Source organism: Mobula birostris, chromosome 9 (assembly GCF_030028105.1).
Source record: "Mobula birostris isolate sMobBir1 chromosome 9, sMobBir1.hap1, whole genome shotgun sequence".
Lineage (NCBI taxonomy): Eukaryota > Metazoa > Chordata > Chondrichthyes > Myliobatiformes > Myliobatidae > Mobula > Mobula birostris.
The window spans coordinates 70,035,148-70,060,973 of record NC_092378.1 but is presented as its reverse complement, the minus strand read 5'-3'; the positions used below and the strand labels follow the sequence as shown (position 1 = coordinate 70,060,973).

Below are 25,826 nucleotides of genomic sequence, written 5' to 3'. Positions count from 1 at the left end.
CTGCTGATGCTGGAAATCCAGAGTAAAACACAGAACATGCTAGAACAGGGAGGATCTATGGAGAGGATAAACAGATGTGTCCTGATGAAGGGTCTTGGCCCAAACTGTTGACTATCTATTCCTCTCCATAGACGCTGCCTGACCTGCCGAGTTGCTCCAGCATTTTGTGTGCAAAACACTCTGCTAAGATTTCTATGAAAGGAAAAACATGTTTGACCAATCTACTGGAACACTTTGGAGTTGTGACTAACAGAACAGGTAGTTGGATTTTCAGAAAGCTTTTGATAAGTCCGGATGGGGGTATTCTATAGGCCCCCTGGTAGCAGCAGAGATACAGAGGAGCAGATTGGGAGGCAGATTTTGGAAAGGTGCAAAAATAACAGGGTTGTTATCATGGGTGACTTTAACTTCCCTAACATTGATTGGCACCTGATTAGTTCCAAGCGTTTAGATGGGGCAGAATTTGTTAAGTGTGTCCAGGATGGATTCCTGTCACAGTATGTGGACAGGCCGACCAGGGGGAATACCATACTAGATCTAGTACTAGGTAATGAACCGGATCAGGTCACAGATCTCTCAGTGGGTGAGCATCTGGGGGACAGTGACCACCGCTCCCCGGCCTTTATAATTATCATGGAAAAGGATAGAATCAAAGAGGACAGGAAAATTTTTAATTGGGGAAAGGCAAATTATGAGGCTATAAGGCTAGAACTTGCGGGTGTGAATTGGGATGATGTTTTTGCAGGGAAATGTACTATGGACATGTGGTCGATGTTTAGAGATCTCTTGCAGGATGTAAGGGATAAATTTGTCCCGGTGAGGAAGATAAAGAATGGTAGGGTGAAGGAACCATGGGTGACAAGTGAGGTGGAAAATCTAGTCAGGAGGAAGAAGGCAGCATACATGAGGTTTAGGAAGCAAGGATCAGCTGGGTCTATTGAGGAATATAGGGAAGCAAGAAAGGAGCTTAAGAAGGGGCTGATAAGAGTAAGAAGGGGGCATGAGAAGGCCTTGGCGAGTAGGGTAAAGGAAAACACCAAGGCATTCTTCAATTATGTGAAGAAAAAAAGGATGACAGGAGTGAAGGTAGGACCGATTAGAGATAAAGGTGGGAAGATGTGCCTGGAGGCTGTGGAAGTGAGCGAGGTCCTCGATGAATACTTCTCTTCAGTATTCACCAATGAAAGGGAACTTGATGATGGTGAGGACAATATGAGTGAGGTTGATGTTCTGGGGCATGCTGATATTAAAGGAGAGGAGGTGTTGGAGTTGTTAAAATACATTAGGACAGATAAGTCCCCAGGGCCTGACGGAATATTTCCCAGCTGCTCCACGAGGCGAGAAAAGAGATTGCTGAGCCTCTGGCTAGGATCTTTATGCCCTTGTTGTCCACGGGAATGGTATCGGAGGATTGGAGGGAGGCGAATGTTGTTCCCTTGTTCAAAAAAGGTAGTAGGGATAGTCCGGGTAATTATAGACCAGTGAGCCTTACGTCTGTGGTGAGAAAGCTGTTGGAAAAGATTCTTAGAGATAGGATCTATAGGCATTTAGAGAATCATGGTCTGATCAGGGACAGTCAGCATGGCTTTGTGAAGGGCAGATCGTGTCTAACAAGCCTGATAGAGTTCTTTGAGGAGGTGACCAGGCATATAGATGAGGGTAGTGCAGTGGATGTGATCTATATGGATTTTAGTAAGGCATTTGACAAGGTTCCACACGGTAGGCTTATTCAGAAAGTTAGAAGGCATGGGATCCAGGGAAGTTTGGCCAGGTGGATTCAGAATTGGCTTGCCTGCAGAAGGCAGAGGGTGGTGGTGGAGGGAGTACATTCAGATTGGAGGATTGTGACTAGTGGTGTCCCACAAGAATCTGTTCTGGGACCTCTACTTTTCGTGATTTTTATTAATGACCTGGATGTGGGGGCTAGAAGGGTGGGTTGGCAAGTTTGCAGACAACACAAAGGTTGGTGGTGTTGTAGATAGTGTAGAGGATATTGTCAAAGATTGCAGAGAGACACTGATAGGATGCAGAGGTGGGCTGAGAAGTGGCAGATGGAGTTCAACCTGGAGAAGTGTGAGGTGGTACACTTTGGAAGGACAAACTCCAAGGCAGAGTACAAAGTAAATGGCAGGATACTTGGTAGTGTGGAGGAGCAGAGGGATCTCAGGGTCCATGTCTACAGATCCCTGAAAGTTGCGTCACAGGTGGATAGGGTAGTTAAGAAAGCTTATGGGGTGTTAGCTTTCATAAGTCGCGGGATAGAGTTTAAGAGTCGTGATGTAATGATGCAGCTCCATAAAACTCTGGTTAGGCCTCACGTGGAGTATTGTGTCCAGTTCTGGTCACCTCACTATAGGAAGGATGTGGAAGCATTAGAAAGGGTACAGAGGAGATTTACCAGGATGCTGCCTGGTTTAGAAAGTATGTATTATGATCAGAGATTAAGGGAGCTAGGGCTTTACTCTTTGGAGAGAAGGAGGATGAGAGGAGACATGATAGAGGTGTTCAAGATAATAAGAGGAATAGATAGAGTGGATAGCCAGCGCCTCTTCCCCAGGGCACCACTGCTCAATACAAGAGGACATGGCTTTAAGGTAAGGGGTGGGAAGTTCAGGGGGGATATTAGAGGAAGGTTTTTTACTCAGAGAGTGGTTGGTGCGTGGAATGCACTGCCTGAGTCAGTGGTGGAGGCAGATACACTAGTGAAGTTTAAGAGACTACTAGACAGGTATATGGAGGAATCTAAGGTGGGGGCTTATATGGGAGGCAGGGTTTGAGGGTCGGCACAACATTGTGGGCTGAAGGGCCTGTACTGTGCTGTACTATTCTATGTTCTATGTTCTATGTGAATGGTTGGTTAACAAGGTTGGAAAGGATGTTTCCTATGGTGGGGAAGTCTAGGGCCAGAGGGCACAGCCTCAGAATAGAGGAGCATCCATTTAGAACAAAGAAGAGGAGAGTGGTGAATCTGTGGAATTCGTTGCCACAGGCATCTGTGGAGCCAGATCATTGGGTGCATTTAAGGTGGAGGTTGACAGGTTCTTGATTAGTAAGGGTGTGAAAGGTTATGGGGAGAAGGCAGGAGAATGGAGTTGAGAGAGAAATGGAGCCACGATGAAATGGAGGAGCAGGCTCGATGGGCTAAATGCCGGTATGGATTGAAATTGGTTAAAGGACATGAGAAATAACACGGTGTTTTTCAGGTTGTCTGACTATGACTGGTGGAGTAATGCAAACATTCATGCTTGAACTCCAATTAATAAAGGCTTTGCTGAGGGGAAGCAAATGTCATATTTCTTAGTTTTGTGCTGATACAATACTACGTGGCATTGTGAGTAGGATGTGACTATAGGTTTCACTGCGAAATGAGTGGGTGAAAATAACGCAGATGGAAAATAATGTGGAGAATTATGAGGTCATCCACTTCAGTACAACAAGCAGAGTATTTTTTAAATGATAAGAGATCGGGAAATGTCGATATTCAGACACTTGTGTTGTTGTCCACAAGTCACCATAAGTTCACATGAGGTTACAAGAAGCAATTAATAAAGTGAATGGTAGGCTGGATTTCAGCACAAGAGAAAAAAAGTCTTATTGCAATTTTATAGAACCTTGGTGAGCCTGTACCTGGAGTATTAAGTGCAGTTCTTGTCTTTACCTAAAATATCAAACAAACTTGCAAAGAGAAAGCACAATATTTCCTAGACTTAGTCTTGAGATGGTAAATTTTCTGTCTGAGGAGAAACTGTATTCTTTGGCGGTTTGTAGATCAAGAAGTTATCTCATTGAAACTTACAAAACTCCAATAGGGAAATGTCTCCCCTGATCGAGGTTTCTATATTAAAGAGTCTCAGATTCAGACTATGGGGTAGGTCATTTAGCACCATTGTATAGAGAAAATGCAGAAACTAGCAGATATGTTCAAATTCTGTATCCTGGAGAATTGCAAATTATTGTCCTTGAGTTCATGCAAAAGAGAGTTCAAAAGCTTTATGAATGTTAAGGACTTTGAGAAAGTAAGGAGGCATGGGATCCAAGGGGACATTGCTTTGTGGATCCAGAACTGGCTTGCCCACAGAAGGCAAAGAGTGGTTGTAGACGGGTCATATTCTGCATGGAGGTCGGTGACCAGTGGTGTACCTCAGGGATCTGTTCTGGGACCCTTACTGTTCGTGATTTTTATGAATGACCTGGATGAGGAAGTGGAGGGATGGGTTAGTTTGTTGATGACACAAAGGTTGGAGGTGTTGTGGATAGTGTGGAGGGCTGTCAGTGGGATAAAACTGGGCTGAGAAGTGGCAGATGGAGTTCAACCCAGATAAGTGTGAAGTGGTTCACTTTGGTAGGTCAAACATGATGGCAGAATATAGTATTAATGGTAAGACTCTTGGCAGTGTGCAGGATCAGAGGGATCTTGGGGTCCAAGTCCATAGGACACTCAAAGCAGCTGTGCAGGTTGACTCTGTGGATAAGAAGGCATACAGTGTATTGGCCTTCATCAATCGTGGAATTGAATTTAGGAGCCGAGAGATAATGTTGCAGCTATATAGGACCCTGGTCAGACCCCACTTGGGAGTACTGCGCTCAGTTCTGGTCACCTCACTACAGGAAGGATGTGGAAGCCATAGAAAGGGTGCACAGGAGATTTACAAGGATGTTTCCTGGATTGGGGAGCGTGCCTTATGAGAATAGGTTGAGTGAACTCAGCCTTTTTTCCTTGGAGCGACAGAGGATGAGAGGTGATCTAATAGAGGTGTATAAGATGATGAGAGGCATTGATCATGTGGATAGTCAGAGGCTTTCTCCCAGGGCTGAAATGGTTGCCACAAGAAGACACAGATTTAAGGTGCTGGGGAGTAGGTACAGAGGAGATGTCAGGGATAAGTTATTTTACGTAGAGTGGTGAGTGCGTGGAATGGGCTGCCGGCAACAGTAGTGGAGGCGGATACATAGTCATAGTCGTACTTCATTGATCCCGGGGGAAATTGGTTTTCGTTACAGTTGCACCATAAATAATAAATAGTAATAGAACCATAAATAGTTAAATAGTAATATGTAAATTATGCCAGTAAATTATGAAATAAATCCAGGACCAGCCTATTAGCTCAGGGTGTCTGACCCTCCAAGGGAGGAGTTGTAAAGTTTGATGGCCACAGGCAGGAATGATTTCCTACGACGCTCTGTGCTGCATCTCGGTGGAATGAGTCTCTGGCTGAATGTACTCCTGTGCCCACCCAGTACATTATGTAGTGGATGGGAAACATTGGCCAAGATGGCATGCAACTTAGACAGCATCCTCTTTTCAGACACCACTGTGAGAGAGTCCAGTTCCATCCCCACAACATCACTGGCCTTACGAATGAGTATGTTGATTCTGTTGGTGTCTGCTACCCTCAGCCTGCTGCCCCAGCACACAACAGGAAACATGATAGCACTGGCCACCACAGACTCGTAGAACATCCTCAGCATCGTCCGGCAGATGTTAAAGGACCTCAGTCTCCTCAGGAAATAGAGACGGCTCTGACCCTTCTTGTAGACAGCCTCGGTGTTCTTTGACCAGTCCAGTTTATTGTCAATTTGTATCCCCAGGTATTTGTAATCCTCCACCATGTCCACACTGACTCCCTGGATGGAAACAGGGGTCACCGGTACCTTAGCTCTCCTCAGGTCTACCACCAGCTCCTTAGTCTTTTTCACATTAAGCTGCAGATAATTCTGCTCACACCATGTGACAAAGTTTCCTACCGTAGCCCTGTACTCAGCCTCATCTCCCTTGCTGATGCATCCAACTATGCCAGAGTCATCCGAAAACGTCTGAAGATGACAAGACTCTATGCAGTAGTTGAAGTCTGAGGTATAAATGGTGAAGAGAAACGATAGGGTCTTTTAAGAGAGTTTTGGATGGGTACGTGGGGCTTAGAAAAATAGAGGGCTATGGGTAAGCCTAGTAACTTTTAAGGTAGGGAAATGTTCGGTACAACTTTGTGGGCTGAAGGGCCTGTATGGTGCTGTAGGTTTTCTACGTTTCTATGATAAGTGCCTCTCAAAATAAAAGGTAAAGATAACAGGTCTAGGGAACCTTGGTTTTCAAGAGATATTGAGGCCCTGGTGAAGAAGAAAAAGGGAGTGCATAAGCAGGGAGAGGCAAGTAGGAACAAATGAGGTACTATGAAGTATAAGAAATGCCAGAGAAGACTTAAGAAAGAAATCAGGAGGGCTAAAAGAAGGCCCTAGTAGACAAGCTGAAGGAGAATCATAAGGAATTCTTCAGATATGTTAAGAGAAAAAGGTTGCAAGGGACTAAGTTAGTCCTCTGGAAGATCAGAATGATAATCTATGCGTGGAGCCAAAAGAGATGGGAGAGATCTTAAATTGATTTTTTGCTTCTGAATTTACTCAGGAGATGGACACAGAGTCCACAGAAGTGAGGCAAAACAGCAGTGAGGTCATGACTCCATACAGATTACAGAGGAGAGGGTGTTTTCTGTCCTAAGGAAAATTAGGGTGGATAAATCTCCAGGTCCTGACAAGGTGTTCCTTGGACCCTGCTGGAGGCAAGTGCAGAAATTGCCTAGCAGAGATATTTAATTATCCTTAGCGACAGGTGAGGTACCGGAGGATTGGAGGATAGCCAATGTTGTTCTGCTGTTGAAGAACAGCTCTAAAGATAAATCAGGAAATTATAGGCTGGTGAGCCTGACATCAGAAGTGGGAAAGCTATTGGAAGGTATTCCAAAGGACCAGATATCTGAGTATTTGGATAGATGTGGACTGATTAGGGATAGTCAGCTTGACTTTGTGTATGTTAGGATATGTCTAACCAAAAATATAGAGTTTTTTGAGGAAGTTACCAGGAAAGTTGATGGAGGCAAGGCAGTGGGTGATGTCTACGTGGACTTTAGTAAGGCATTTGATAAGGGCCTGCATGCAGTTTGGTCAAGAAGGTTCAGTTGCTCGGCTTTCAAGATGAGGTAGTAAACTGGATTAGACATTGGGCTTGTAGGAGATGCCAGAGAGCGGTAGTCTAGGGTTGCCTCTGTGACTGGAGGCTGGTGACTAGCGGAGTGCTGCAGTGATCGGTGCTGGGTCTGTTGATTGTCCTCTATATCAATGATCTGGATGATAATATGGTTAACTGAATCAGGAAATTTGTGGGCGTCACCAAGATTGGGGGTGTGTAATGGACAAGAGGAAGACTATCAGAGCTTGCAGGGGGATCTGAACCAGCTGGAAGAATGGGTGGAAAAATGGCCAACAGAATCTAATACAGTCAAGTGTGAGATGTTGCACTGGTAGAACCAGCCAGGGTCGGTCTTACACAGCGTACTGTAGGGCACTGAGGAGTGCAGTATAAAGGGATCTGGGAATGCAGGCCCATCATTCTTTGAAGGTGACATCACAGGGCCAAAAAGAAAGTTTTTATGTATTCTAAATGGAGAGATAACACAACGGTGGCTAACAAGTCAAAGCCAACAAAGAGAGGGCATATAATACAGCAAAAATCAACAGAAGGCAACTAAGAAAGTCATTAAGGTAAAGATGGAATATGAAAAGTAAGCTAGCCAATAATATTAAAGAGGATACCAAAGGTTTCTTCAGATACATAAAGTGTAAAAGAGAGGCAAGAGTGGGTATCGGACAGCTGAAAAATAATGCTGGAGAGGCAGTAGTAGGGGCAACGAGATAGCAGGTGAACTGAATAAGTATTTTGCAATAGTTTTCACTGTGGAAGACACTAGCAGTATGGTGGAAGTTCCAGGTATCAGGGGGTATGGAATGCGTGAAGTTACCATAACTAGAGAGAAGGTTCTTGGAAAACTGAAATGTTTGGAGGTAGATCTGTCAGCTGGACCAAATGGTGTACACCACAGAGTTCTGAAAGAGGTGGTTGAAGAGATCATGGAGGCATTAGCAATGATCTTTCAAGAATCACTGGATTCTGGAATGGTTCCAGAAGACTGGATAATCGCAAATGTCACTCCACTCTTCAAGAAGGGAGAGAGGGGCAGAAGAAAGAAAACTATAGGCCAGTTAGTCTGAACTCATTGGTTAGAAAGATGTTGGAGTCAATTATTAAGAATGGGGTCTCAGGCTACTTGGAAGCACATGATAAAATAGACCATAGTCAGCATGGTTTCCTCAAGGGAAAATCTTGCCTGACAAATCTGTTGGAACTCTTTGAAGAAATAGTAAGGAGGATAGACAAAGGAGAATCGGTTGATGTTGTGAACTTGGATTTTCAGAAGGTGCCACATGAGGCTGCTTAACAAGCTACGAGCGCGTTATATTCCAGGAAATATTCTAGCACAGATAAAGCAGGGGCTGATTGGCAGGAGGCAAAGAGTGGGAATAAAGGGAGCCTTTACTGGCTGACATCCGGTGGCTAGTGGTGTACCACAGGGGTCTCTGTTGGGACCAATTCTTTTTACATTATATGTCAATGATTTGAATGATGCAATTGCAGATGATTTGAAAGTAGGTGGAGGGGAAGGTAGTTTTGAGGAAGTTGAGAGGCTACAGGAGGACTTAAATCAGGAAAATGGGCAGGGATAGCGGTGTCACCAAGTGTATGGTCATGCACTTTGGAAGAAGAAATGAAAGGGTTGAGTATTTTCTAAATGGGAAGAAAATACAAAAAAACTGAGGCACAAAGGGACTTGGGAGTCCTTGTGCAGGATTCCCTAAAGGTTAATTTGCAGGTTCAGTCTGTAGTGAGGAAAACAAATGCAATGTTGGCATTCATTTCAAGAGGACTAGAATATAAAGTTGAAACTTTATGAAGCACTGTTGAGGCCTCACTTGGAGTATTGTGAGCAGTTTTGGGCCCCTTATCTTAGAAAGGATGTACTGTAACTGGAGAAGGTTCAAAGGAGGTTCATGAAAATTATTCCAGGATTGAATGGCTTGTCATATGAAGAGCGTTTGATGGCTCTGGGCCTGTATTCACTAGAATTCAGAAGAATGAAGGGTGACCTCATTGAAACCTCTCACTGAAATGGTGAAAGGCCTTGACAGAGCAGATGTGGAGAGGATGTTTCCTATGGTGGGAGAGTCACAGCCTCAGAATAGAGGGATGTCCTTTTAGAATGGGGATGAAGAGGAATTTCTTTAGCCAGAGAATGGTGAACCAGTGGAATTCTTTGCCACAGGCATCTGCGAAAACCAAGTCTTTATTTAAATTTAAGGCAGAGGTTGATAGATTCTTGATTGGTCAGGCATGAACAGATACAGGGAGATGGCAGAGGGTTGGGGCCGAGAGGAAAACTGAATCAGCCTTGTTGAAGTGGTGGAGCAGACTCAACGAACCAAATGTCCTAATTCTGCTCCGATATCTTATGGTCTTTTGGCATATTGGCCTTCTTAACTCAAAGTACTGAGTACAGGAGATGGGATGTTATGTTGAAGTTGTATCTGAGAAAATTTGCAAGGATGTTACTAGATTTGGAGGACCTGAGTTATAAGGAAACATTGTAACATTAGGACTTTATTCCTCGGAAGGTAGAAGATTGAGGGGAGATTTGATAGAGGCGAACAAAATTATGAACGATATAGTTAATGTAAATGTAAGCAGGCTTTTTCCACTGCGGGTGGGTGGGACTACAACTAGAGGTCATGGGTTAAGGCTGAAAGGTGAGATATTTAAGGGGAACTTCCTCAGTCACCGGGTTGTGTGAGCGTGGAACGGTCTGCCAGCATAAGTGTTGCATGCGAGTTTGATTTCAACATTTAAGAGTGGTTTGGATAGGTACATGGATGGCAGGTGTATGGAGGGCTAGGTCTGTGTGCAGGTCGATAGGACTTAGCGGTTTAATTTGTTTGGCACCCACTAAATGGGCTGAAGGGCCTGTTTCTGTGCTGTATCTTTCAATGACTCCAAGGTGCCAGAGAAATGAACTGAGTTTAGATCATCCATGATCTTCATGAATGCAATAATCTGATGGTTGGGAAGTCATGATGGTTCACTAGCTGACTCACTGATTGGGCCAAAATATGAGCCAAGGTGCAGGGTGCACAGTCAGAGACAATTTACAGAGTGTAGCCATGTTGCACCTTATACTCACTGAGTTCACCAGAAATTTATTATACTGTGTAACGTGAAAAATGTAAAGTAAAAGCATGTCTGCATTTTAATAGGAGTAAATTCCACAGGTCTGGAAAATCTGTGAGCCAGCACTACTAAGGATGCTAGATTATTAGAACGTTACTGTAGAACACAGAACATTACAACAAAGTACAGGCCCTTTGCCTCATGATGTTGTACCAATCTTTTAATCTACTCCAAAATGAATCTAACGTTTCTTAATGCATACTCCTCCATTTCTCCATCATCCATGTGCCTACCTACAAGCCTCTTAAATGTCCTTAATATATTTGCCTCTACCACCACTCCTGACAGCACATTCCATAAACCCACCAATCTGCATCTGTGTAAAAAAAAGTTTCTCCCACACTGTCCTCCAATCACCTTAAAATTATGCTCTCTCCTATTTGAGCTTGCCACTCAGAATGGTGACTGATGATGTTGTAAACTCTGCACACCACTCCACCCTGCCCCACTTGGAAAATGGTGCCTCATATGCCAGGATGCTGTTTATGGACTTCAGCTCAGCATTTAATAATCCTCAGAGCTGGTGGATAGACTGTCCTCGTTGGGACTCAACACTCCCTCTGTAATTGGATCCTGATTTCAGTCTGCGTGACAGAGACATCTCTAGTTCTGTCACGCTGAGGACTAGTGCTCCTCTGGGCTGTGTGCCCAGCCCACTGCTGTTCATGCTACCGATGCATGACTGTATTGCAAGAGCTCATTCAAACCCACCCATCAGTGGTTGGCCTTATCATCAACAACAATGAGACTGTGTACGGAGAGGAGGTAGAGTGGCTGGTACAATGGTGTGAGCATAACAACTTGAGTCTCGATGTGGACAAGACCATAGAGATGACTGTGGAAGTTACAGAGTGACCACTCCTTATTTGGTCAAGAAAGCACAGCAGTATCTCAACTTCCTGAGGAGATTCAGGCTTCTGCACCCCCCCCCGCCCCCAATTCTAACAAATTTTTACAGGAGCACCACTGAGAGTGTCCTGACCAGCTGCATCACCATTTGCTACAGGAATTGCAAGGCATCTGACTACAAGATCCTACAAAGGATTGTGAGGTCTGCTGAAAGGATCACTGGGGTCTCTCTTTCACCCATCTGAGATATTTATCAGGAGTGCTGCACACGCAGGGCCCTTAGCATTGTCTATGATCCCTCCCATCTGTGCACTAATCTGTTTGACTCCTTACCATTAGGCAGGAGGTATCATAGCATTAGGACAAGGACTGTTAAGATGGGAAACAGCTTCTTCCCCCAGGCCATAAGACTACTGAACTCTCTGCCACCACCCAGTTCTCAAGATGCATTAAGCGCCAGCAGCGTTATACAGTTTTCTTTTCCATTTCTGCCATAAATGCACCTTATCATTTGTTAATTTATTTGCAGTAATTTTACTTTAAGTGTTATGTGTTGTGTACCAAACTGTACCTGAGCCTGATTAGCCATTTCCACCCTGGGAAAAAGTCTCTGGCTGTCCATTTGATCTATGCCTCTCATCATCTTGTACACCTCTGTCAAGTTACCTCTCATTTCTTCTTTGCTGTAAAGAGGAGAAAAGCCCTAGCTTGCTAAACCTTTCCTCATAACACACACAGCATCTGGTAAATCTCTACACCCTCTCTAAAGCTTCCACATCCTTCCTATAATGAAGCGATTAGAACTGAACACAATATTCCAAGTGTGGTCTAACCCAGAGTTTTATAGAGTTGCAACATTGCATCACGGCCCTTGAACTCAATTACCCAACTAATGAAGGTCAATACACCATACACTTCTTAATCACCGTCACCTTTTATGGCAACTTTGAGGGATCCATGGACATGGACCCCCACCTCTGTTCCACCACATTGTTATGAATCCTGCCATTAACCCAGGTTTGACCTTTTAAAGTGTATTACTTTCCACTTTTCTGGATTGAACTCCAAGCTTGAAGGCTCAAAGGTTTAGACCTGCTCCTAATTCTTACTTGTATGTTCAATAAGAATATTGCTGGTTTGGTATTTTTTTCACATTGCTATTCCATACTTTTCTTTAGTCCATAAATCTATTGAACTCTGATCTGAATATACTCAGTGGCACTTCCAAAAGATATAGAGCAACAATCTTACCCCTTAATGTCAGCAAAACGAAACAGCTGGTCATTGATTTCAGGAAGCAGGGCAGAAAACACCCGTTTTGTATCAATGGTGCTAAGCTGGAGATAATTACAAGCTTCAAGTTCCTAAGCATGGTCTGTATATGGAATAAGCTGCCAGAGGAAGAGGTATATTAACATTTATGAGGTACAAGGATAGGTTTAGAAGGGATATAGGCAGGATGCGGGCAGATGGGAAACTTGGCTGGCTTGGACCAGTCATGCCGATGTACTGTATGACTCCAAGACCCTCATAGGATTTGTATCCATAGTATTCAAAAAATTAAATCACCCATAGCTTGTCTTGATCCAACCACATAGATGCTATGTCAAGAAAGTATATGAGCACTTCCACTTCCTCAGAAAGGTAAGGAAACCTGGCATGACCTTGACTACCCTCGCCAATTTTTACAAATGTGCCGTATAAAGCTTCTTATCCAGATGCATCAGTGTTTGGTATGGAAAATGCTCTATGCAAGAATGAAAGAAATTTTCAAAGAATTGCAAACACACCCAAGTCTGTTATGAAAACCAACCACATCTCCACCAACTGTTAACCCTCTCCTGCTTCTGGAAATCAGTATATAATCAAAGACCCCCACCCACCCTAGTCACTTTCGTCAACCCTCTTCCAATGGGCTATGTTTGAAAACGTGCCAGTTTGTATCCCATTGTTATAACTCTTTTCTGGACCTCTTGTATGATAAACTCTTAATCTCTCTATCTCACTTACCTTAAAACTATAAGACATAGGAACAGAATTAGGCCATTCAGCCCATCAACTCTGTTCTGCCATTCCATCATGTCTGATTTATTATTCCTCTTAACCCCATTCTCCTACTTTCTCCCTGTAATGTTTAACACACTTACTAATCAAGGATCTATCAAACTCAGTCTTAAATATACCTAATGATTTGGCTTTCACAGCTGTCTGTGGCAATGAATTCCACAGATCCATCATCACTGGCTAAAGAAATTCCTCCTCATCTCTGTTTTAAAGGGACATCCTTCTATTTTGAGGCTGTGTCCTTTAGTCCTAGAATTTCCCCACTACGAGAAACCTCCTCCACATGTTCACTCCTTCTCAACCTTTCAATATTCGATAGGTTTCAATGAGAGCCCCCCCCCCCCATTCTTCTAAACTCCAGCGAGTACAGGCCCACAGTTATCAAACGCTCCTCATAGGTTAACCTTTATTTTTGGGATAATTCGGAATTAAGATGGCGCCAAATGGCTGCCTCTTTGAGCTCATCTGCGGAAACAGCTTAAATTCCTCACTTTTCCCCCCCTCTTCAAGGTGGTTGGGGTTCTTTCGAGGTCCCTGATCTGCAAGTGGCATTCAAACTGCTTTTTTGTTTTTAAGTTGGCAGCTCTGGGGTACGGCCCTGCAGACAACCGATTCCAGTCCAGTGTTGCTGACTGAGGTGCCGCGGGAGAAGGAACATCAGCATTCCGCTGTGGCGGATGGATGGACGGACGGAGGTCTCTGTAGTTGAGCGGTCACATTCTCTTTCTCTCGACGGGGGGAGAGTTTGCTGCCGATTCTCAAGTCGGCAATCTCGGAATAAAAAGCCATGTGGCAGACAGTAACCCCAAAATAGCGACTGTCAATTTCCCCTCCACAGTTTCACTGTGATAATGTGTGATCTTTCTCTGTCCTTGTTTGTGTGAGAGAGAGCCTGTGGCATGTCAAACTGTCGGGTAAACAATAGTTTGTGTTGACTGCAGATCATGGTCTTCCTTTGGATGCTTTGCTGTTGCTCGGTGGGTGGTGGGTGCTGACCCTTTTTGTTGAAACGGGCAGCGGGAGGGGAGGTTGATGCATTGGTGCTTACTGCTGCTTGCACTGGGGGGAGAAGTGGGGGGCTTTGGGGTTCTAACATCCTTTTGTCATTCATTCTTTTGCGGTTCCGTTTTTTTGTGGATGTCTGTGAAGACAATATTTCAGGTTGTATACAGTATACATTCTCTGATAACAAATGGAAACACTTGAATCATTCTTGTGACCCTCCGCTGGACTTTCTCCAACGCCAGCACATTCTTTCTTAGATAAGGGTCCCAAAACTGCTCACAGTACTCCGAATGGGGCCTCACCATGAGCCTTGCAGCTTAGTTATCTGTCTGCACTTTACCTCTCCTGTAACTGTAACATTATATTCTGAATTTGGTCCTTTAGGATTAGCTTGACATACTTACGTCTGGGATGATCTGTCTAGATGGTGAAGATTTTCACTCGGTACATGTGACAATTATTACATAATACTTGGTAGATGGGGGGGCCACAGCAGCATGTGCAGTTAGCATAACATTACTGCAGCTCAGGACTTGGAAATCAGAGTTCAAACCCAGTGTCTTCAGTAAGGAGTCTTTGTATCTCTTCCCTGTGGAATGTGTGGGTTTTCTTGGAGTCTTCTGCTTTTCTCCCAGTCCAAAGACATACCGGGTAGGTTAACTGGTCATTGTAAATTGTCCTGTGATGAAGTTAGGATTAAATCAGGGTTGTCAGGGTTTGCTGGGGTGGCTCAAAGGGGTGGAAAGGCCTACTGCACTCTGTACCTATGAGTAAAATAAAAATAAAGAACTTCCTCCTCATCTCTAGATGGCTGACCTCTTAAACCAATAAATGGTAAATGTTAATAGCCGAGTAAATATTTTGATAAAAATATTTTCATTACAGATTATTCACTCTGGATTATTAACTAGCACTTGATAACCAATTAGAATTCCTCACAGACCTGTGTGGGTCATCAGGATCGCAGTTGGCAAGAAAGCTAGTGATAGCATCTGCCACTTCTTTGTTTGACAGAACATCCCACAGGCCGTCAGTGGCGAGAACCAGTGTGTCATCTGCATCATGTTCATGCTCTGTACAGTCGTAGATTCTCACCTGTGTACACATCAATGAAAATGTCTTTATGAAACTAACTTTCCAAAGAAGGCTTCATTTTTCTCATGCATGTGAAGAAAACAAATTCTCCCGCCATTATTCTATCAATTATTCATAGGACCAGTGCATTAAGAATTCCCATGGTTGTAAAGCCAAATCGATAGTAAATAACAATAAATCTTATTGCCTAAACAATAAAGAAATATACAAACAAGCTTTCAGTAACAAAGTACTGTATTCCATCTTTCTTTGTATGGGAAAACATTGCAGGAAAAAACACTATTGTTTTCAAATATGTTTTACCTTAATTTCAGGAAAAAGGCTATTGCTTATCAACCTTCACATTCATTTTGATCAGATCAGATTTCAGCTTTTTAGGCCAACTGCACTTCACAGCCTTCACTGTGGCAATTGGACAGTTAAAATCTCCATGGCAACAGCCTGACATTCTATCTTGCCTATCTCAGCAGCTCATAAACCATGCAAGATGTGTCCAACTCTCCTTTGTAGATTGATTTGAATTACACTGAGAAGGGAGGTGGAAATTTCTAAAATGTAGATACCTTAGTGACACAACTACAATAAGATCTAGTGTAGAAGCTACATTCTTAATGTGGTATTTCAACTCACATTAGATTTTAAAAAAAGAATGCATATGTTTTTACTTAAGGAACTAAAATCAGCCTTAAATATTTCTATTTAAAATTTTGATCCTGCAGCAATTATATCTGGTAGAATGCAAAAATATTGCAAAGTTGTCTGCAAGTAACTGAGCAAAACAAGTTGTACGTATATGTTTGTATGTGTTAGGATTATGGGTTGTGCCACAAGATCTTTGTGTCCGTGAAAGGTGTTTAAGAACTCAGAAACATTCACTGTGGATCTGGTTCATTGGGGCACATTGGGACCGGTACATTTTGATCCAGTTAAGTGGCTGCCCCAATTAGCCGAAGTTTCATGCAAATAGTTAAAAAGGTATTTAAAAAAGACAAATTACCATTTAATCAAGTAACAAATTATGTATTTAAATGAAATACAGTCGGCCCTCCTTACCTGCGAGGGATTGGTTCCGGGACCCCTCGCGGATATCAAAAAACGCAGATGCTCAAGTCCCTTATTCAACCTGTCTAAATATGGAGGATCTTAGGACCCAGCGGAACCCCAGACCTTATTTAACCTGTCTCAGTGTGGTGAACAGTGTTTCTGTTCACGAAAATAATCACGATTGTGATTTAAAATAAAATAGAAATAATAAAGCGATTGGAAAGAGGTGAAACGCCATTGGTCATTGGAAAAGCGTTAGGCTACAGTCGGTCAATGACTGAAACAATTTTAAAGGATAAAGTGAGAAAGGCCCTGCCCGATGAAAGCTACAATTATTACTAACCAACGCAGTGTTTTAATTATTGGGTTTTGGGTTTTTGATCCTCCACATCAACCCGGCACAGATGGAGAGCGCGAGCCCAGTGCTGAAGCATACGTTTCGTAAGTGTTTTATATGCATAGAAAGGTAAAATATATACTATATACTAAGACAAATGTTTGACTAACTGACGCTAAATAACACTGGATGTACCTGTTCCAACTTACTTAGTAAGAGAACCGTTTTTTTTTCGATCCCGATCCACAATAACCTACGCACATCCTCCCTTATACTTTAAATCATCTCTAGATTACTTATAATACCTAATACAATGTAAATGCTATGTAAAATAGTTGTTATACTGCATTGTTTAGGGAATAATGACAAGAAAAAAAAGTCTGTACATGTTCGAGCAAGAAGTGCTGGAAGAGCACTTCCGGGCCTTCTTGATTCGCGGTTGGTTGAATTTGCACATGTGGAACTCGCGGATAAGGAGAGCCACCTGTACAGAGCAAATTAGAACACTATCAATACTACTTGAGTACTATAAAACTCAAGTAGTTCCCATTAGTTATACATGGAGTGATTAATCCAGTATGCACTGCCTTGTTCTTTTGATTAACTGTATATTAACAAAATCTGGGGAGACACCTAGTGTAGCTAATGGACTACCTTCATACAATCCTTTCTTGGATTGCATCCTCTAAATCTTCATTTTCATTGTAACATTCAAGATGGTTGTCGATACCTTCCAGTTCTTTGTAGTTCCTAACTTACAGAAGTAGTGAGATCATTTAATTTTCACTCCTGGCCATTTCTGGCATCTCCAAGCCTGAATGTTTGAAATCGCAGTGAGCAAAACAGATCTCAATCGTCTCACTACTTATTTCTCACCAACTATCAGTGACAAAAATCACTGTTTTTTGAACACAAGTGCACACAACTGACACTATTTAAAAACTGTTTGCTTTAAGCACAGTGTAGTGTCTAACGGCCACACAGGTGATGCACCTGACACTAGTAAAGTAAAGTAGTTATAAACTTTGCAACAGTCTCCTGCCTCAATTAAGCGGCATAGTGTACTAAATGAAGGGAATCCTGGCTACTTTCTTGATTAGTTTTTGTTCTTCAAGAGTTGTACCAAAAAAGCATCTGCTTGTTAACCAATAGCCCAATTAATTGGAATCTGCTGTTTTTAAGATCAGCTCACTAGACCAAACACAAACTGAATTGTTGCACAAAAGACTATAATTTTGTTCACATTGATGTACTAATGAAAAGGAATATTAGTGAAGTGTATTTTCCACATAAACTATTGCTATAGTGACTTCAGGGTGCAATTCTTGCCCATCATGCTGTGAATACTGACATTGATTCTCTGATAAATATAAGGAGACTGAAGTGAAATTTTATTAAATTGAGGGGCCACACACATCAGTCATTTAATATTTTCATTCCTCAGGTCTGCAGTGACTTTGGACTGTCAGATTCAGGATTGAAATGAATATTTCACCCTCCAGAACTGAATTACAGCATTCATTCTCCTGAATAGACACACACTGAATATTCGGCACTTGTTTGCAAATGAAAATACGTGTACTTAGTCTGCAATCAATACTGTACATCAAGTATGTAATTAAAAAGGTTTTTGGCAGAACTGCAGGATTGGATAGTACATGCTTGACTTCTCACAAGGGTAAAATACTACTCTGTCTTTTTCTTTGGTAGTCCCTTGATTCAAGATTGGTTTGTTTTCACTCTAGTTCTGAGAAGTGGAAGGTGCCTGTGCATGGATTCTTTTAACATGGAATGACCACTGTACACAGCTACCATGTGGTCTTGACAAAGAGTACCTTGATCCAATGGCAGTGAAGTCCAAGGCTATTAAAAACCAGGCTCCGGTGGACTTAAATGGACAAAAATACACATTCACCACTCACACAAACACTAACTCTGGTCCACAGCATCTTCCTTGACCTTCCTCTGACTAGTTGATTACTTCAGTTCTATTTTCCCTCCTCCTATCCCCCCCTCAGCTACAACCCTTCACTCACCCCTTCTCTCTTCGCACTTTCCACACTTTCCCACACAATACCTCCACAAATCTCACGCTAACCTCTCCCCATTGTTCTTTCGCAACAGTTACTGACTCTCTCCAGAGACCCTCCATGCCTCAGGTTCAGGTTTATTTATCACGGGTACCTGGAAACTTACAGTGAAATGTGTCGTTTGTGTTGACAACCAACACACTCAAGGACATGCTGGGACCAGCCCGCAAGTGTCGCCTCACATTCCAGCGCTAACACATTATGCCCACAATGCTCGGCAGATCAACATAGAATACAACAAAACAGAACACACCAAGTGACAAAGCAACAACAGCAAAACAAGGCCCACCCCTTCCTCTCATCCACCACACACACACTCACTCACTCACAGTTCTGACAGTAGCCTGTGACTTGGCTCAGGTCCATGGCTCTCCTCTGAGAAACTCTTCAGCCACCCAGGGCTGCTTGATGTCGGTGGATCACATTCTCAGCAATGACCTGTGGCTGGACTGGTGAGTATGCTAGCCAGTGGACTCACAGTCGACCACATCTTGAAATCAAGTCTGAAAACCAAATTCAGAAAGCCACATACACAAGCTGCATTTCAACAGAGAAGTTCGGGTGAGATTTGAGTGGTTCACTTCAGTGTGAGAGGCTCCAAGATGATAAAATTTAAGATTTTCTCTTCTTAGGGCAACCAAGTTGGCAAGTCTCAAAGCACACTACTTTCTTGATGGGCCAGGCTCTGAAAGAATTATGTCAGATCCACTCTGCTAGCTATTCCTGGGCTATTGCCGGCTGTTCTGATGATGAGTGTGACATTGAATTATTTTCTTGTCACATCTGCATTACTCCATTGCACAATGCACATCAAAGCAGTTGCATTGTTACGACTGCCTTATAAAGAACAACTTAACTGTAAAAAGACAATATTTTAATTGTAAAGCATTCACGAAGAAGGCATGCCTGCAGGTACTCTTCACTGGAGTTGGAGGAGATTTAGTACATCACTAAAGGCTGTCACTGATTTCTGCAGGTTTACGGTGGAGCGCATCCTGACTGGATGCATCATCGCCTGGTGTGGGGAGTCCAATGCACAGGATCAAAAGAGGCTGCAGAAGGTTGTAAACTCAGCCAGCTTCATCACAACCCTCTCCACCATCACAGACACTGTCAAAGGGTTGGCGTCCATCATGAAACCACCTGGGACATGCCCTCTTCTCATTACTACCATCAGAGAGGAGGTACAGCAGCCTGAAGCCCCAAACTTAATGTTTTAAGAACAGATTTTCCCTCTTTGCCTTCAGATTTCTAAATGGTTCATGGACATTACTTTTATATTCCTGTTTTGCAATATTTATTATTTTATTGTGACTTACAGTATTTTTTAAAATGTATTACTCTGTACTGCTGCCACAAAAACAATGAATATCATGACATATGTCAGTGCTAATAAACCTGAATCTGATTCCAAGATGCAACACTTGCATTGTCCATCTGCATTAGCCTTTGAGTAGCCTAGATAATCAGCCTTTTTTTTAGGCTGCTCACAAAAGGCCATTTTACAGGAAGGGTTCCAATCCGTTTCATCATTTATGTTTTGTGGGAACAGATGGAGTGACAAAGATCTCCCTGTTTCCACAGAAATACCCTAAGTTTACTGTGTGCTCTTCCTTCAAACTTCCACCCTGGTCACCCACCCCCCAGTTCTCTTCAAACTCTCTGGCCTTGTGCCTCACACTGCACCTGGCACACGTAAAGGAGCTGGCTGCTTCCCAGCCCTAAAGAGCTCAGCAGAAAACCCACCATCCAAACCCAAAAGTGATTGGTTCATTACACCCATTTTGTACAGAACTGGCAATCTCTCTCTCTCTCAACAAGTCTTAATTACCTTCATTGATCTGAATATGCCAAGAGATCATGCTATTTTGATTCAGGAAAAACTAGAAAGTATGGCTGATTCTCACTAAAAGAAATTTCCTTTAAATTTATGATTTTAAGCCATAAGACTATTCGACTTAAGAGCAGAATTAGGCCAATCAGCCCAGTGAGTGTCCTCCACATTCCATCTTTGCTGATTTATTATTATTCTCCTGCCTTCTCCCTATAACTTTTGATACCTGACTAATCAAGAACCTATCAACCTCCAGTTTACATATGCCCAATGACTTGACCTCTACAGCCGTCTGCAGCAATGAATTCCACAGATTCACTACCCTCTGGCTAAAGAAATCCCTCATCTTTGCTCTAAAGGACATTATTCTATTCTGAGGCTGTACCCTCTGGTCCTAGACTCTCCCACTATAGGAAAAACCCTGGGCCTTTCAAGCCCCTCGTTTTAATTTCCTATTTGTTTGAAGTTTACTATTCACAATAACCTGGAGGATATTCAGAGATTTTGCTAGGCAACTTCATTTTACTACTGGAACTTAAAAATGACTTGCACTTCAAGGTTCCATGACAGAAGCCTGATGATTTTTTACTGGTCGTGTCAACAGGAAACCTGGTTGAAAGCACTGGGTCTACAATTTGGTCCTAATTCAAAAGAATACATGGAAATTACCAGAAATTCTATACTGAATCCCTCCAACAGTTCATATAGCATTACTGAGAAGTTCAAAACAAGACCATCGTCAGGTAGTGGAAATCTAAAATAGAAAGAAAATTGAAGAAATACTCAGTAGGTCAGGCAGCATCTGTGGGAAGAGGAAGTGAATTAACACTTCAGGTCATTTGGACTACAGAATGAATATGTATATAAATGACTTGAATGAAAATGTAGATGGTTAGCTCAGTAAGTTTGAGATGATATGAAGGTTGTTGGTGTTGTTGATAATGTAGCAGACTGACAGTGTACAGTGGGATATAGATTATTTGCAGATAGGCAGAGAAATGGCGGATGGCGTTTAACCCGGCTAAATTGAATATAAAGGGACAGTACAGAGTCAATGGTGGGACAGTACAGAGTCAATGGTTGGACACTTAACAGGGTTGATGTGCAGAGGAATCTTGGAGTCCATATCCATAAGCTCGCAGAAAGTGGCTGCACAGGTGGATAGGGTGGTAAAGAAAGCAGATGCCATTTTTGTCTTTATTAGTTGAGGAATTGAGTTCAAGAGTCGGGAAGTTATATTGAAGCTTTATAAAACTCTAGTTAGACTGCAACTAGAGTATTGTACTCAATTCTTCTCATCCCATAAGAGGAAGGACATCGAGGCTTTTAAGAAAGTGCAGAAGAGGTTTACCAGGGTGCTGCTTGGATTGGAGGGCATGTGCTACAAGGAGAGATTCAATGAACTTGGGTGATAGAGTCATAGAAAAGTACAGCACAGAAACAGGCCTTTCAGCCCATCTAGTCCTTGCCAAACCATTGAAACTGTCTAGTTCCATTGACCTACACCTGGACCATAGCCCTCCATGTACCTATCCAAAGTTCCCTTAACCATTGAAATCGAGTTCAATGCACTACTTGTGCTGGTGTCTCATTCTACACTCTCGTCACCCTCTCGAGTGAAGAAATTGCCCCAAATGTTCCCCTTAAATTTTTCACCTTACACCCTTAAAACTATGACCTCTAGTTGTAGTCCCCCCAAATTCGGTGGAAAAAGCCTGCTTGCATTTACCCTATCTATACCCCTCATAATTTTGTATACCTCTATCAAATCTCCCCTCAACCTTCAGTGTTCCAAGGAATAAAGCTCTAACCTCTTCAACCTTCCCTTACAACTTAGATTCTCCAGTCCTGGCAACATCCTGGTAAACTTTCTCTGTACTCTTTTGACTTTATTTACATCTTTCCTGTAGGCAGGTGACCTGCACACAATTCTCCAAGTTAGGCCTCACCAATGTCTTGCACAACTTCAACATAACATCCCATCTCCTGTACTCAATACTTTAATTCATGAAGGTCAATGCACCAAAAGCTTTTCACTGGAGAGGTTTATAAAATCATGAGAGGCATAGACTGACAGTAAGTACCTTTCTCGTGGGGTTCAAATGCCTTATACTAGAGGTCAAGCATTTCAAGTTAGAGGGGTAAATTCAAAGGAGGTGTGTGGGACATTGAGTGGTGGAAGTACACACAGTAGAGGAGTTCAAGACACTCTGAGCATAGACGTATGAATGTGCAGGAAATGGAATAATATGGACATTGTGTAGGCAGAAGAGACTAGTTTAGTTAGACATGTGATTACTAATTTAATGGGTTCTGCCCAACATCATGGGCCAATAGGCCTTTTCCTGTGCTATGCTGTTTTATATTCTTATGAACATGTTTTAAAGTTGTAGAGATGGGAAAGTCTGCATTGTGTGGAAGTCAAAAAAAAAATTCTCGTCATATGATGTGGTGGTGTCTGCTGAGAGGCTTGTTACCTGCAATTGATCCGTCTAAAAGAAATGAATGAGGACAGTGAAAAGAAATTAAAAAAAAACTCTGGAACTGCATGTTTCACAATTTCTCCTGCACCATTTCAAGGAATGGATAAGCAACCAATATCCATTATAAGCCACAGACTATCCCAATTATCTCTGTTCATGCCTTCCTGTAAACATCGCAGCCTCACAGTTTCTCTAGCTCAATCATGTCTGTACTGATGATGACACTTTCCACAAGAGTGTTTTTTTAGGTGACTGACCTTTTACATAACTATGGATTCACCTGCACCATGCCAGTACTACAAACCATTTTACTTCTATCCAAATGAAAGATAGGGTTCCTATAATTCTTCTGTTCCATCTCAGCAGTTCCACACTCAATAGATTGTTCTGTGCATCTTACACCACTTCAACATAATGCCATCAGCAGGTACTTTATAACCTCCTCTTTAACATACTCAAAAGGACTCATTGTCTTACACACTACTCTTGAGCAATAATAATGCAGGTACAGTGACTTCACACAGAGTGTTTTCTAAATACAGACCCCATTTGCAAAGCTGTTCTATAAAGAGTGCTTTTTAAGCTTCAAGCTGCTTCCCATTTCCATGTTAAGAACCTAAGATGGACTCCCATTTAAAACCAGAAGTTAAACAAAGCAACATACTTGTAAGTTTACTTCCAACTGTTTGTGACCTTTCAAATGACAGCTGCTATTTAGAAAGCAAGCTCAGCAAACATGAAATCGAAGTGTGTATCTATCACATTGGAGTCTGAGAGAGATGGATGAAAAGATGTCCACACATGGAAAAGATAATTTTAAAATCACACAGAACACTGTTGTTTCCTAGCACCTAATCCAGACTGAGGAGTCAGTGATGACCAATAAGAGAAGGATGCCTCATCTTTTTTTGCCAACACTGAATAAAAGGAAATTTGGCATTAATTAATTTATGCCAGTAGGCAATTGGATAAATTGCCTACACTGCTTATAAGAAACATGGTATAGAAGATAGTAGGATTACTTTACCTCGGGTGTGCTTGAGAGGAAGGGCTTTATGTGGATATTTGAATCATGAACTTTTAAATCATGGTCTCCAAATCCTCGAGTCACACCAATAGTTGCCATCACACGAGCCTAGTGAAAAAAAAAAATCACATTTTGTACCTCAGCATGGATATCAATTACATTTTAAGTTCATATGGCCACTTCTTATTTACAATTCATCACATTAGTCCTTTATAATGCATTTCATTGCCTATCAGACACACAAGGGTTGCACCAGATAGTACAAAAACACAGAATGCCTGTGTCGCAATGCAAGTACCAGTCATATAAGAGTTAACCCAGGCCCGCAGAATTTAAGTGGTGAAAAACAAGTCACTGTACAGAGCCAGTGACCCAGGTTCAATTCCTGTTGCTGCCTGTAAGAAGTTTGTACATTTTCCCTATCACCGCGTGGGTTTCCTCCGGGTGCTTCAGTTTCCTCCCACATTCCAAAGACGTGCAAGTTAGGGTTGGTAAGTAGTGGGCATGCTATATTGGTGCTGTGGCCAAGTGGTTAAGGCGTTCGTCTAGTGATTTGAAGATCGCTAGTTCAAGCTTTGGTTGAGGCAGCATGTTGTGTCCTTGAGCAAGGCACTTAACCACACATTGCTCTGTGACGACACCGGTGCCAAGGTGTATGGGTCCTAATGCCCTTCCCTTGGACAACATCAGTGGCGTGGAGAGGGTAGACTCACAGTATGGGCAACTGCTGGTCTTCCATACAACCTTTCCCAGGCTTGCACCCCGGAAACCTTCCAAGGCACAAATCCATGGTCTCATGAGACCAACAGATGCCTATTATTTATGTTGGTACTGGAAGCGTGGTGACACTTGCAGGCTGCCCCCAGCACATCCTTGGACTGTGTTGGTCATTGATACAAACAATGTATTTCACTGTATGTTTCAATGTACATGTAAAAAATAAAGCTAATCTTTATCTTATCTTCATCATGCCTCAGCTGCTCATTACTTGCCCAACCATAATAAAGTAGGGAGGAATAAGAGTAAATGAAGAGTGAGGAAAATAAAGCAAGTGGGGCAATATTTGTGGTTACTTAAAGTTGTTGTAGCTGGGGAGGGATAAGCTCCCACTATCACGGTAGCATCGTGGCTAGTACAACGCTTTGCAGTACCAACGACCCAGGTTCAATTCCTGCCGCTGCTTGTAAGGGCTTTGTACGTTCGCCTTACGACCATGTGGGTTTCCTCCGGGTGCTCTGGTTTCCTCCCACAGTCCAAAGATATACCAGTTGGGAGGTTGATTGGTCATTGTAAATTGTCCTGCGAATGGGCTAGGGTTAAATAGGGAGATTGTTGGGTGGCGGGACTCGGACGGCCTATTCTGCGCTGTGTCTCAATAAACAAGTTAACAAAATAAACAGCATTTTTTACTTAATTTCTGGTATTCGTTTATTACATAGTGTGACATTTGTTAGGTAAATATACAGTGACACACTAGATCAGTTTCAAATACTAATGAACTATTTAACGATTGAAAATTAGGTTTATTTGTAACATGTCCATTGAAACAAAGTGAAATGCATCAATTGTGTCAAATCAAATCAGTGAGAATTGTGCTGGGCCACACTTCCAGTGCCAACATAGCACGCCCACAATTAACTATAACTGTATATCTTTAGAACTGGAGCACCTGGAGGAAACCCACGTATTCATGGGGAAAATGCACAAACTCCTTCCATACAAAGATGGTCGCTGGCACTATAAAGCAATGCAGAAACTTCTACACTACTGGCTTCATTTGTAAATCAACATTTACGGAGGAGTTTCTTGAAAAAGCACCTGCCATTTAATGGTAAGACATTTTGGCAGTGAAATAAAAAAGATAGTTTCAAGACTGGTAGGAAGGAACTT

General features: G+C 42.5%; 1 protein-coding gene across 1 annotated transcript in view; it reads right to left on the bottom strand.

Moving 5' to 3' along the window:
- Positions 1-25,826, bottom strand: part of ppm1h (protein phosphatase, Mg2+/Mn2+ dependent, 1H) — a 237,750-nt gene that overhangs the window by 12,180 nt on the left and 199,744 nt on the right. Inside the window, exons 8-9 of the mRNA XM_072268238.1 lie at positions 23,937-24,044; positions 14,970-15,121 (exon numbers count right to left, since the gene is read on the bottom strand). Coding sequence (XP_072124339.1) covers positions 14,970-15,121; positions 23,937-24,044 — 260 coding nt within the window. The remainder of the gene's footprint in view (positions 1-14,969; positions 15,122-23,936; positions 24,045-25,826) is intronic.